At 42.3% G+C, this 13,517-nt stretch overlaps 1 protein-coding gene across 1 annotated transcript in view; it reads right to left on the bottom strand.

The window, feature by feature from the left end:
• Positions 1-2,346: 2,346 nt before the first annotated feature.
• kl (klotho) overlaps positions 2,347-13,517 on the bottom strand; it is a 68,318-nt gene continuing 57,147 nt past the window's right edge. The window contains exons 4-5 of the mRNA XM_067985955.1: positions 7,881-9,021; positions 2,347-5,592 (exon numbers count right to left, since the gene is read on the bottom strand). Coding sequence (XP_067842056.1) covers positions 5,267-5,592; positions 7,881-9,021 — 1,467 coding nt within the window. The 3' untranslated portion in view covers positions 2,347-5,266. The remainder of the gene's footprint in view (positions 5,593-7,880; positions 9,022-13,517) is intronic.

The raw sequence follows: 13,517 nt of genomic DNA on the forward strand, positions 1-13,517 counted from the left end.
CCTGGAGCAGCAGAGGCCCAGACTTTTCCTGTTGGGCCCAGAGGAGTTACCCCTACTCCTCCAAGTCTCACTAAGGAAAGTTTTTACTTACGTTAGCAGGCATTCTCCTCTTGCCTGACTATGGCAGTGCCTCGCTCAGTAGGCCGTTAAAATGCCATCACGATACTAGTGACATCATGGAATATCGATTTACATGTCTTGAAGCTCCTGCCTGAGCCACATAGACATTTTGGAATCTAAAAGACAGGATGAAGTGAAATGAAAGAGAGGTTACAAGCTTTTAGGTATGAAGGGAGAGCATAGAGAGGTGACTGGTGAAAGTATCTGGGATTTGTCGTTCGGATCGTGTAGGTTGAAATAGAAGAAGGGAAAAGAGGATAAAGTGTGAAGAATCTCTGCGCGACATCTTCTCCAGCATCGCCATTCGCCCTGCCCATGATGGCCAGATTTAGGGAGAGATACGCGCAGATAGAGAGAGGCAGACCTAATTAAGCTGAATTTTGAAAACATACAAAGCCTTTTTGAGAGAAAAAGATAGGAGGTGCGGAGAAGAAAACCATGTTAAGGGTGAGTTGATCTCTGACCCCCCCCCCCCATCTTAGGAGGGAGCAACTGGAAATGGAGTGAACTGAGGGTTAAGGGTGAGGTGTGTGACAGTGCAGCAAAAGGAGGATATGGGGGTTAAGTCAGTAGTTCAAAGGCAAAGAGGTAGGGGCAGTGATGGGAAAGGGAATGCAATAGAGGAAGCACAAGTGATTGGGAGAGATGTTAGGAAGTGAGTCACCGAAGGTTATGTGCTCAAGTCTCATGGCGTGGGACTTGAACCTACAACCTTGTGACTCGAAGGCAAGAGTACTACCACTGTGCCAAGGCAGAGACAAGTATATGAGAGATATCATAGTCTCCAACTTACTGGGGTAGAGTTTCAACTTGTCGCTTGAATTTTCATATAAGTTTGCAGAACCCGTTCTTCCAGCTTGGAGGCGATATGGCTGCAATTCTCCACCCCATGCTCCGCTCCAGGAGAACTCCCCGCTGGGAGTGTGGGAATGGAAAATTTACCCTATAAAAATCAGCCATGTGCACAACATACGAGGAGAGCTGGAGATTGGAGGTGTTCCAAATTCTGAGGGATTTTGAAGAGAAACTGTTTCTTCCAGCAGGAGGATCGGTAATCAGAGGACACAGCTTTAAGATAATCGGCAAAAATCCAGGGGGGAAATGAGGAGAAATTTTTTTATGTAGCGAATTGTTATGATCTGGATGCACTGCCTGAAAGGGTGGTGAAAGCAGATTCAAAAGGGAATTGGATAAATACTTGAAAAGGAGAATTTTGCAGGGCTATGGGGAAAGAGCTGGGGAATAGGGCTAATTGGATAGCACTTTCAAAGTACCGACACAGACACCATGGGCTGAATGGCCATCATCTGTGCTGTATGATTCTGTGTGTGGAACCATGCCCTGTTTAATCACTTCTAGAAATTAGAGAGGTGGGGAAGTGTTCCATTATTCACCTCATAGATTTTCACTAGTGTAAAAAGTAAATTTTCTAATATGTTCCCAGAGTTCAGTAATCTTTCTCTACGCACGTGGTTAGAATGTAGAATTCTCTGCCACAAAGCGTTGTTGAAGCAGCGCCTCTGAATTCTTTTTAAAGGGACTGAGATAGCTGCTTCAAAAAGAGGAAAATTGAAAGTTACTGGGAGCAAGCAGGAAATTGAGATTAGACTAGGTGGCTCATATTGAGAAAAATACTGACACAAACTTAATGTTTTGTAGACCCTGCCTCCCACTGTCAAGTTCGCCCTGATATAAAAAGTACTTTTAGCATTGCTTGCTAAAACAGTAATTAAAGCACATTTGTCCACCTGTACTGTTGGCATGAATCATCCTAAATGTGATGTTAATCAACAATATTTTCTGTCATATTACATATAAGACCATATTAACTCACCCATTCTCACACCATAGCTTAGATATTCCGAGTTTGCAGAATTGGGGTACATCTTCACCACAAAGATGCACCTCCGACCCCGGCCAATTTTTTGGCCTCAGGGTGATTTAAATAATTTTGCTGCACTCCCAGCCTCTGACAGAGGTCTGCCTGTGGGGGAGGAGGAGGAGATTGGTCATAACAAGCGTTAGACCTACCGCAACACAGCACTACCCAACGGCCTCAGTGCTGCTGGTGGTAATCAATGTTTTTTTAACAATTTGGGCCATTTTAAATGGCCCCTGCGATGTCCATAGCTTCACTGGATGCCTGGGACAATCAGGCAGTCATAATTCACAAGTCAAATAGCAACTTGGTAACCATTTCAAAGAAATAAGCTAAGAGAACAGATGGCAGTGTGCTATTGCACTTTTTAATTAATGAGCACTATTTAGTAATTAAACTTTGTCACGTGAATTTTTTACGAAGAGAAATTTTGTGCATGCTTTATTTACAAATAGCACAGTCATTACAATGAACAGTAACCAAACTCTGTACATTACCACTCAAAAATATGCACATCTAAAAATACATTTTAAGCTCTTTTTATTTCTATTTAGAATGATGCTTTGCTGCGTAAACCTTTAAATTTCACCTGGTTTCTAGACTTTTTGAGAGCTCTCTGTGTCTGAGGTTTCTCTATCCCTTCAAATTATAGTGCACTTCCATCAAGTGTATAACATTTATCAGAAATATGCACTTAATAGGAGTCAGTAGGTAAAGGATACTAAAGAATAAATATCAGTTTGTTTGCAAATGTCTGTTACATTTTTTCTATAACAGGACAATGCAGAGCTGCCTAAACAACCTAGAATAAAAAAAATTTCACTAAGCTGAAGTGGATCCTGTAAATGAAATGATTGGTAAACTCAGTACATTTGCATTTGTAAAGATGTGGATTGTTAAATTTAACAATACTATTGTTATCGCCATTATTATAAACAAACAGAAATGGGAGAAAGCAAAAGAAATGCTGTTTTGTGTAAAGCTAGAAGACTTAGCATTTTTGAGTACTGGTAGGTCTATACAAACATCAGAATGGCAATCACCTTTCACATAGCAGTATACATTTACCAGTAAATTTCTGATATATGCATTATATTTTCACCCTCTATCTAATACATCAATAACCAGCCACTAGGATGCACGTAAGAGTGAACAAGGCTGAGTCACTCTCATTTTCTCTCTCTCTCTCTAATCAGTGAATCCTTGTCCTTGACAGCTTATCTGATACATGGAACTGATCAGATGAGAAACTGCAGGAGGAAGCTCATATCTTACCATCCCGCAGTGCAGCACGGTCATGCACGAATGCACTCTATAAATGGGTGGCCTTTCTGTATATTTCTGATGATTGATGTAGTAAAGGGAGAACTAGAGAAGTGCATAGACCAGGGGCAGATGTCGCTGATGCTCCCTCACAGGTGCTGACATCCCTCCCTGAGTATGGTTATGAAGCCACTCTCACAATTTGGGGTGGGATCTATGGCAGACTTCATGGGCAGCTGGGAGTTCTGCCGTCAAAGCAGGCCTCCCCGATTTTTAAGTCCATTGTTTTCTTGGAATAAATAAGACACAAATTATCGTCTTTTAGCGCTCCTGATGTAGAGCTTCCCTCACTGGGAATGCATATTGGAAATTTAGGTGCGCACCTGATTTGCAGGCCCATGATATCCCGCATATTGAAATGAATGGATGGCCAAAAAAAGTAGACCCCGTGAATTGGGTGTACACCCCAATTTCCGATATCTGCTCCTGGCTCTCCATGGGGAGCACTGAAGATGAAAATTTCTGTGAAAGTTGTATTCCTGTCACTTTTTTGGTAATGGTGCTACTGCTGTGCTCAAAGTGATTTTCTACCATATTCATGGTGTTCTTCAAATTTAATTCAAACTTCAAATTGAAAGGAAGGGGCATAGGTGGCTCGCCAATGGCTCACTGGTTAATTTCATTGGGGTAGAGTTTCCGCTCGTTTACGTGAGTGACATCAGTGCAATCCGGGCGAAATTGGCTGAACCAGAGCAAAAGATGGGAGAATTTTAAACGTAAGTGAGCTATGCCCAAAACCACTTATGTTCGTGTTTTCCGTGATCTTTTACATTGGTTTAAGATTCAATTTGCCCGGATCAGGCCCCACCTACAAAATTGGTGACACCCCCAGGTCAGTATTGTGAGATTCCACCGATTGCGCTGGTTTGGGAAGGCTCTTCGAATTGCGCTCATTTACTTAGGCACACAGGCACTAATTGGCATGTTTTCAAAGTCTTTTCATACAAAAAAAATTTAATTTACGAAGAAATTGACTAGCTTGCACCAATGAAATTAGTAAATGGTTCAGTACAGCTTTTTAAAGACATTTTCAGTGATTTTAAATCAGGTTACCCACAGGTGGAGGAGTGGACACTCTTATTAAAAATGCTTATTTTTGGTGAGAAACCCATTTTCAGCTGTATTGATAAAACTGCACCAGGTTACCACTCTTTAATACATCAAGGAATACTTTTTAATGGAAAGAGAAAAATAAATGATTACGTTCTATTACACTACTCAATTGCGCTGGTTCTGAAGCATTTACGTTTGAGATTATGCAAATGAATTTTATCGGAAATTTGAACTGTAACCTAACCAGTGCAATTTCGACTGGAACCTCGACCCCTTTGCCTGCTGTAGTGCTGGGCCATGCACATTATATGAGATATTTACATTTGATCTCTAGTCTGCCCTGAGTTAGCTGATTTTAACCAGCTTGTTTGTTTCGAAGCCACGGTTAGCCTTGCTCCTGACCGATATGTAGTGCTGAAAAGAGTGTGGGGGTAATTTTGACTTTGTGCGATAGTGAAAATGGGCAATAGAGAACTAGCAGGCTGTTTTACCTCTCTCCTGATTTTTATTGCCTTGATGGAAGTAAAAATTGGGAAAGATGTAAAACGGGCTGTCGATTCGCTATCACCCGTTTTAAACTATCGCACAAAGTCAATATGACCCCCTGTGTGTGTGGCTGTAGCATGATGACAAGATCGGGATCAACTGTGATATTCCTCCACAGTCAAATAGGCGCTCACTGTCCAGACTTAGTCATATTGAGTACTGGATGGCTGTAACCTTGAGTCACTGCCTTCAGGAGAGGAGTGGAGAACACTTTTAAGAAAGAAAAGGGAACCTAAACCTAACGCAAGAGTGCTGACCAGGCAGAACATTACTTTAAATATCACCCTTGTTATCCTATAAATGACCCCCTTCCACACAAGTTAATATTTCTTTATATAGATTTATTTACTTATATTTTCTGCATCTTTTTGTAGAATAATAAATAATCAAAAACATAGTTGCAGTAAAAACACTTAAAGTACATAATGAGAAAATCAATAACTGTTTTCTTAAGTACAAAGGATTACATTCTGCTGAATATAAGTCTTGATAGCATTTTGGACTGGGTGGTTTTGATGTAGGAAATCCACCATTATCCACAATTCTCCTGTAATATTCAACAGAGAGTTTAGCTGCTCGACTGGAACTGTAGAGGCCGTAGTTCGGTTCATCGATATCTCTTAAGGCCCAAGCAAAATATCCACAGATATTCACTCCATCCAGTTTTAAGGCTGGAAAAAGAATTGAATGAAAGACAAGATAAATTTCATGGGGCTAGAAACTGGACCGTGTAAGACCCGTTGTTTCGGCGCTACACCGCCTCGTGAGGTGCCAAGGTGGCGGCTTGGCTGCGCACACACATTTCTAGCATGACGTGCGCCAGACGCCATCTTGGTATAGTTAGTAGCGCTTGTGCAAATAACGAACGCTGGCTGCATGTAAAGTAAGGAGAAAATGGATACAATCAGAGTACAACGCTGATTTAAACTGATAGACACCATTTTGGGACAACTCAATGCACAGTCTTAACCACGACCATCTGAACACGTCTTAGAGTGCATGGACGACTCCCCCCCACAACCAGCTCTATTTAAAGGGACCATGCAGGATTTACAGGTTAGTTGCTGGATTATTGCTTCTGGCTGCAGAGACATTTGTAACTGTTTTTGGAGGTCTCCTATACTTGAATACTAAGACGTGGGGACATAGCCTAACATTTAGAGCCAGGACATGCAGGAGTGAAGTTAGGAAACGCTTCTACACGCAAAGGGTGGGAGAAGTTTGGAACGCTCTTCTGCAAATGACAGGTGATGCTAGCTCAATTGTGAATTCTAAATCTGAGATTGATAGATTTCTGTGAACCAAGGAGTTAGGCCACAGGTCAACCATGATCTCGTTGAATGGCAGAATAGGCTCAAGGGGCTAAATGCCACTGCCACTTGCTGCCTCCTGTTATGTGCCATCTTCTCCTGCAAGAAAACGGGACGTGTATCTGGGTGATGTGCCTGTCATGGTTGAACAGCTGCCAGTGTGTGTGACCTGTGAGTTGTGGGTGGACGGCTTGAAACAGTGGTAATGTGTAAGGGTGAGAGGAAGCAGAGTTGAGTACTGATGGATAGAGTTTGTTGGTAGGTGGTAGGTGGGTGATGGGGGGTATAGTGCGTGGAGCAGTGGATGCGGCTAGTGGTGCAGTTGGTAGGAGATGCCACTTGACAGTTGACCTCACTCACCTTGACCACTCATGTCAAAGCATTGAACTTCTTTCTGCACGATATCCAAGTTCGTGGTGCTGTGCGCCTGGCATTGACTTCGTCCCCCACTGCCTCCCACTGCCTTTTGGGCATATGTCTGGAGGACCTCTTACCCACACATCCCCTCCCCCGCCCCGCCCCGCCCCGCCCCCGCCCCCGCGAATATAGGATATCCCTCCTTCTGTCCACCTCTTGCACCAAGGCCTCTAGTGGAACCTCTCACAGGCCTGGTACAAACTCAGATCGGCAGATTGATGAGGTCTGGCATACAGATTGGAGGACGTGGGATTTAGTAGTGTGCAACCTTTATTCAATGTTTTAATATCAGTTTGTAAACACAGGGACGGGACCTGCATCTGTGTTTTATGTGTGCAATGTCTGATCTCCGTTCAGACTCCATACAGACAGCAGACTGTTATTTTTAGCAAATAACAGGTACAAGCTACCTTTAAGAGATTTTAAGAGACATCCTCCCTTTAAGAGATTGGGGCTCCCCCTGCTGGTGGAAAGTGCACATTTCCTTGAATCGTCGTGTCAGGCCTCGTTGTTAACACTGCTTGAAGGTAAGTCCTCAGGCGGGACGAATGACTCGTCATGCCTGTGAAGGAAGCACTGGGCGTGGGTTAATCGCGAATCGTGATACCCGCACCCGGTTTCCGGCCCTATCCAATTTAACCCCTACGATGTCCACAACTATAGCCTAAACAGTTGTGAAAAATGGTGATGACCTTGCATTTATATACTGCCTTATCACATCTTCAGGACATCCCGGGGGTAAAATTCAACTTCGGCTCGGGCACAAAACAGGCAGTAGCAGATCAGCCGCCTGTTATTCACCCTGCTCGATTTTCCTTTCCCATGACTTCTATCATGCAGGATGTATAATGGGCGTCCGATCCACTACTGCCCACGTCAGAGTTGAATTTTATCTCCCCCTCAATTCCAATAAAATTATTTTAAAGTGCAGTCACTATTATTATAGAGGTAAATGTGACAGTCAATTTGTACATAGCAAGATCCCACAATCAGCAGATGAGATGCACGATGAGGTAATAGGTTTGTTTTGATGATGGTGGTTGAGTAATGAATGCTGGGTAGGACACTGGAAGAATTTCCTGCTCTATGCAGCTATTGGATCTTTTACATCCACCTGAACGGGCAAACAGTGCTGATAAAGTGAAATTTTCCAAATTAGTAGGCAGCACAAGCATTAAATATCCATCATAAATTGTACATTTGTTAAGTATGGGTAGTCCAGAATGGCTTACCTTTCAAAGCTTCATTAATATAGCTCTGAATGTAGTAAACTCGTAACTTGTCCTTGGAGGGTGAGTCGTCATCAATTCCGTTCGATGTGATATAGATTGGAACATTGCCATATTTTGATTTTATCCACCTTAAGAGTTTGCGTAAACCCCATGGCACAACTGCTTTTCCATCTGGTGATGCCAGCCAGGTGGTATCCTTCAAGTGCTGCACTTTGAGCTCGTAACCACCCTGGGCTTCAGCTTGACCTTCCAGATGTACAATGTGAGTCGTGTAGTGGTTCAGTGCCACGAAATCACCTGAGCCTCGAATCAGTTCTTTCTCTTCATTGGTAAAGTATGGCAAATAAGAATCGTGCCATCCAACGTTTTGTCTTTGGCTCTGCCAGTCTCGCATGATGAAAGGGTAGTCCCCATTACCAAAAATAGGCTCGGCAAACCAGCCAATATCAAACTCTAAAGTCCTGGCGGCTGCTTCTATGTCATTCCGAGAGAAAGGGTCAGCTGGGTCCACCCAATCAGCATGAAGGGAAACAGAGACCTGTCCATTCTGTGTCTTGCGAAACTCATCGTTGTAGAGATGCCAGGCTAAAGCATGTGCTTTGATTAAATTGTGGCCGACAATGGTGAAGTTTGTTTTGTATCCCACTAAGTGCTTTATGCCATTTGGCTCACTCATCGTTATCCAGAATTTCACTTTGCTTCCCAGCTGCCTGAAACATAACCTGGCATATTCCACAAAAGCCTGAACAGTTGCCGGGTTCATCCAGCCCCCATTGTCCTCTAGCACCGAAGGCAGCCGCTGATCCTCCAGAGTGGGATGGTACAACACAACGACCGGAGTAACATTCACCCGTAGAAGCTCGCTGACATAACATTTGTAATAGCGCAAGTTTGCTCCAATGACCTGCGTAGAGTTGCCCCTCGGAAGGATTAGTGACCAGTTGAGGGAGAACTGGAAGTGGGTGGCATGTGTATTCTGCAACAGGTAGATTTCTTGCCTGATGGTGGTATAGTCGGTGCACTGAGGTTTGCGCGGTTTGCCAATTATTCCTTTAACTTTCACCAGCTTTCCAGTGCCATTAACATCCCATTTGTAAATATTGCGATCAACAAATTGGGGAGTTGTAGGAGTCGTTTCTACCTGAGGAAATAAAAAGAGACAAATATATAGTGTAATCCAACTCAACAGAATGTGATTTTAGTCTCTGAATAAAACTGGAATTTCCTTTTAATCATTTCAAAGCTAAAAAAAATGTAGAAGCAGGTTTCATAATCAGGCAAAGAAGAGAAAGGTGTGTCTACTTATTACAGTTCTGGTTTTGTGAGACTACACTGGGAAAGGTGAGGATTGGTCACAAAATTGGGAGCTCAGGTTAGCGTGCCTGATTCGCAATGGTCGCATTTTGCAGCCCAAAAAAAATTGCTGGTGTTTTGAAAGCTGCACTGGTGCACAAGGCTGACTATAGCTAAAAAAAAACTCTCTGAATTGGCCTGAGGCTGGATTTAGTGGCTTTCTTAAAAAATTTTTCACTGGCAGCGTTGCTCATCCTTTTATTTGGGTAGAGCAGTGTGTGAATTGCCCGTCCTTTAGGAGTAGAATTCTTTAGGCGAGCATCGAATTTTATTTGTTAGTTTGAAATGTACACATTTCTTACCTTATTACATTGTTTTATCTGCATTTTTTTGATGCATTGATTTATATTGCTGGTTAGGCTTGATTTTTTTGTTTGCTTTGCAAGATTTTTATTTCCAACTACTAGAAAATCCACAGGGCCTCAGTCCCGGCAGTTACTCCGGGATCGCTGCTGAACTTCACTGCTCACTACCAAAGTTTGCAGGATCAGCAGAGGGCACACCACGAGTGGGCCTTCGGCAGTTGGGAGTGCCACCTCCTGGCAAGATCCCCGGAAACACTGCCGTAAGTTGGCCAACCAGGGGAAGGTGCCAGGTTCCATTCCCAGAAGGAGAATCTGCCCTGCAGTCCCTTGTGTCAGGGGGTCACTTTAAAGTGTAGGAGGAAACATTCTCTCCCCCTTGATCTTTAGGACCTGAGTCCACCGGAATGGTTTTGTAAAATCGGGGGCTCAGTTTCTTATAACCATGTTCCTTTCAGGATGGAAATTCTGTTGGGGGTTATGATAGCACACCTAGATTTGGAGGAGGAAGAGCGGAGGTGGCAAGAAAGGCAGGTGCGATTGTATGTCATAAATTCACCTTCCTTTCCACCGGGGCCCATATTTTCTGCCCAGGCAATCATTCCTGGACATGTTTCGGCAGATATGACTTCAATGCCTCCGCTTCACAAAGGAGGCTGCCAATTAGCTAGGCCAACTCCTGGAGGCCAACCGGAGATAACTGTGGTACAGATTTGATTCTAAACTGAGAGAATTAGAATACTACGGAGATAGCTTTGGCAGAACCTTTCTTGTCCTTGACTTTTCTTATGTTCTTAAAACATCAGGTGAAAATGTTGAGAACAGTCCCAGAGATGGCTTAGCTTGTGAGTACATTGTTAAAATTTATCAGTTTAAGTGAGTCTCATTTATAAAATCTTACGAATTACATAAACTGGTACTGGTTTCTTGTTTAAATTAAACTGGATTAATTCCCTCCTTACTCAGCTTGACTCAGTGGTAGCATTTACTTCTGAGTTGGAAGGTCATGGGTTCACGCCCCACTCCAGGACTTGAGCACAGAATCTCGTTGTCACTTCAGTGCAGTACTGAAGGAGTGCTGTATTGTCAGAAGTGAGGTGTTAAACTGAGGCCCCATGTGTCTATTCAGAGGGATGTAAAAGATCTCATGCAATATTCAAAAAAGAATGGGGGTGGTTCTCCTGGTGTACTGGTCAACATTCAACCCTCAACCAGCATCACCAAGGCAGATTAATGGTTCATTTATCTTATTTGCTGTTTGTGGGATCTTGCTGTGCACAAATTGGCTTCTGCCTTTGCCTACAAAGCATTAGTGACTATACTTTAAAATTAATTCATTGGCTGTGAAGAGGATGTCCTGAGGATGTGAATAGTGCTATATACATGCAAGTATTTTCCTTTCTTACTCTCTCATATGTATTAGTTACCAAAAGATGTTATATATTTATTTTGATAAACATTTTTTCCCCATTAATAAGACTCTAGAGAGATAATTTTACAAGTCCGCACATGCCGGCAGGCAGCCTCGCCCTCCGGCAGCACGTATCCGAAATTTGTGCACATGCAATTCATGATTTTCTATCATTAAAATGAATGGTCAGAAAATCACGGACAGCAAGTGCAGGAAGTTCTGATGTACGCTCGAATGATGTCTGGCAGCCACTGCCTGATTTCAATTGACTGTTACCATCAGAACAATAAGTTATTAAAAAGAATTTCTTGTGTTCCCATGTGATTCATTATAGGTCCTTCTATCATTATGGGAGTTGCCATCTAATCCTGGGCCTGCAGACTTAGACTTGTAACCAGATTGCAGCTACCTTTGTAGAAAGCTTCAGCACAATCAACCTATTTAAGGAAGCTGATTCTCTTCAAAAAGTGGAAGATTTAGATATTATATCATGAGGTTCAATGAATGATACCAGAACTGAGACTATATACTTATCAGGAAAGACTAAACAGCCTGGGCATTTTTCTCAGGAACAGAGAAGGCTGAGGGGTGACCTGATAGAGGTCTTTAAGATAGTGATAGGGTTTGATAGGCTAGATGTGGAGAAAATGTTTCCACTTGTAGGGGAGTCCAAAACTCATGGTCATCAATATTAAATAGTTGCTTATAAATCCAATAGGGAATTCAGGAGAAACTTCTTTACCCAAAGAATGGTAACCACAAGGAGTAGTTGAGGCAAATAGCATAGATGCATTTAAGGGGAAGCTAGATAAGCACATGGGGGAGAAAGGAATATAAGGGTATCCTGATAGGGTTAGATGAATTAGGGAGGGAGGAGGCACATGTGGAGCATAAACACTAGCACAGACCAGTTAAGCCAAATGGCCTGTTTCTGTGCTATAGTTTTGATGTTTCAATGTAACTCAATGTAATGTGAGTGGTTTGTTTTTAGATACCTAAAAATGAATCTACTCCCCACAGTGAGGAAAGGAAAATCAGGGGATGAGTCACCAAAGGCTGCTCTTTTGCACCCCCTAGCAGCTAATTACAGAGCAGCTTTGATAGAGGGCAGGTTGCAAGTTGCCTGCCCACCCACTTGGCTAGGACATGGTGCGAGCAGCAGGGGATTAATGGAAGGCTAGAAAAATACTGTAATATGTGGCTGGAAAAGTCTTGCTTTGAATTGCTGAATGTGTGGAAGGTAGAGGTGATGCTGCATGGAAATGTTAAAAGTGTGCAAACCAATAAAACAAAGGGATAGGATCTAGAAATTACTATTATACATTCCAGAGGATGTATTGGAGTAGAGAAGGGAGAAACAAAGAGACAGAAAAAAGGAGTAAATTATTAAACTTTAATAAATCTGTACTGACGATGATTTGCTTTCTCTCTATTCCAGTTGTATTTTCATTCTATTTCCAAATGTTTATCCTTTTACTGTATACACATACTGATGTGACACCACATTAAGCAATGCACTAAGATATGCTCTAAGATGGCCTTATTTAAGTTTCCCTAGCTATAACATTGCCCATTATTATACATATTTACTGGTTAAAATCACTAAAACTGACTCAGCCATGTCTGACCTCCTCATGGAAGCCAGCATGTATCTTTAATTTTCAATTTGTAGGGCGCATGGATTATTTCCATTTTCCTCACCCCATTCAATGAACAAAGTGTTTTTCAGCCATTGAGAAAGGTTTCAAAGCTTTTCTTTTTCAATTCTTAAAAGTCAATTAGGGATCGTTTCCACGATTCGATGGCAACTCCCAAAATGAGATTGTATTTTTAAGGAATCCTGAAGTTAAAACTCTCTTTGTACTTTTATATATGATGTGGAGATGCCGGTGATGGACTGGGGTTGACAAATGTAAGGAATCTTACAACACCAGGTTATAGTCCAACTGTTTTATTTGAAAATCACAAGCTTTTGGAGGCTTTCTCCTTCGTCCAAGGACGAAGGAGAAAGCCTCCGAAAGCTTGTGATTTTCAAATAAAACAGTTGGACTATAACCTGGTGTTGTAAGATTCCTTACTTTTATATATGTAACATAGAGGTAATTTCATGAAAATCATTGGGAGCTTGCATCCAAATTTCTGATAAGTGCTCCTGGTGGGCGAGGATCTATGTCAGGAAAGCAATTTTGTAAAATCACCCTTCAAACAAACACTGTCAACAATACATAATCGCCCCTAACTGGATATAGCCATTAGAATAAATAGACAATACTGGATGGATGGCAATAGATAAAATAACAGGACCATGAAATTCTGTGAGGGTTCGTCTTAGACCAGCGGGAGACCAGTTGAATCCCGAGAAGAGGCTTATATGTCTGGAAATGACCATCTACACCTGTGGATTCCGTTAGTTTCCTGCTGGAGTTAAATGGGAGACAGGGAGAACTCTCCAGAATTTCAGGGCCTAGTAATCTAACTGGAGCATTAAGGCACCGTAAGAATAAAGCATGTACCGTAAGACTAAAGCAGTTTATTAGTCAAATGAACCTCAAGATTTAATTTCTGTCTATA

This window comes from Heptranchias perlo, chromosome 6, assembly GCF_035084215.1.
Source record: "Heptranchias perlo isolate sHepPer1 chromosome 6, sHepPer1.hap1, whole genome shotgun sequence".
In the NCBI taxonomy this organism is placed as follows: Eukaryota; Metazoa; Chordata; class Chondrichthyes; order Hexanchiformes; family Hexanchidae; genus Heptranchias; species Heptranchias perlo.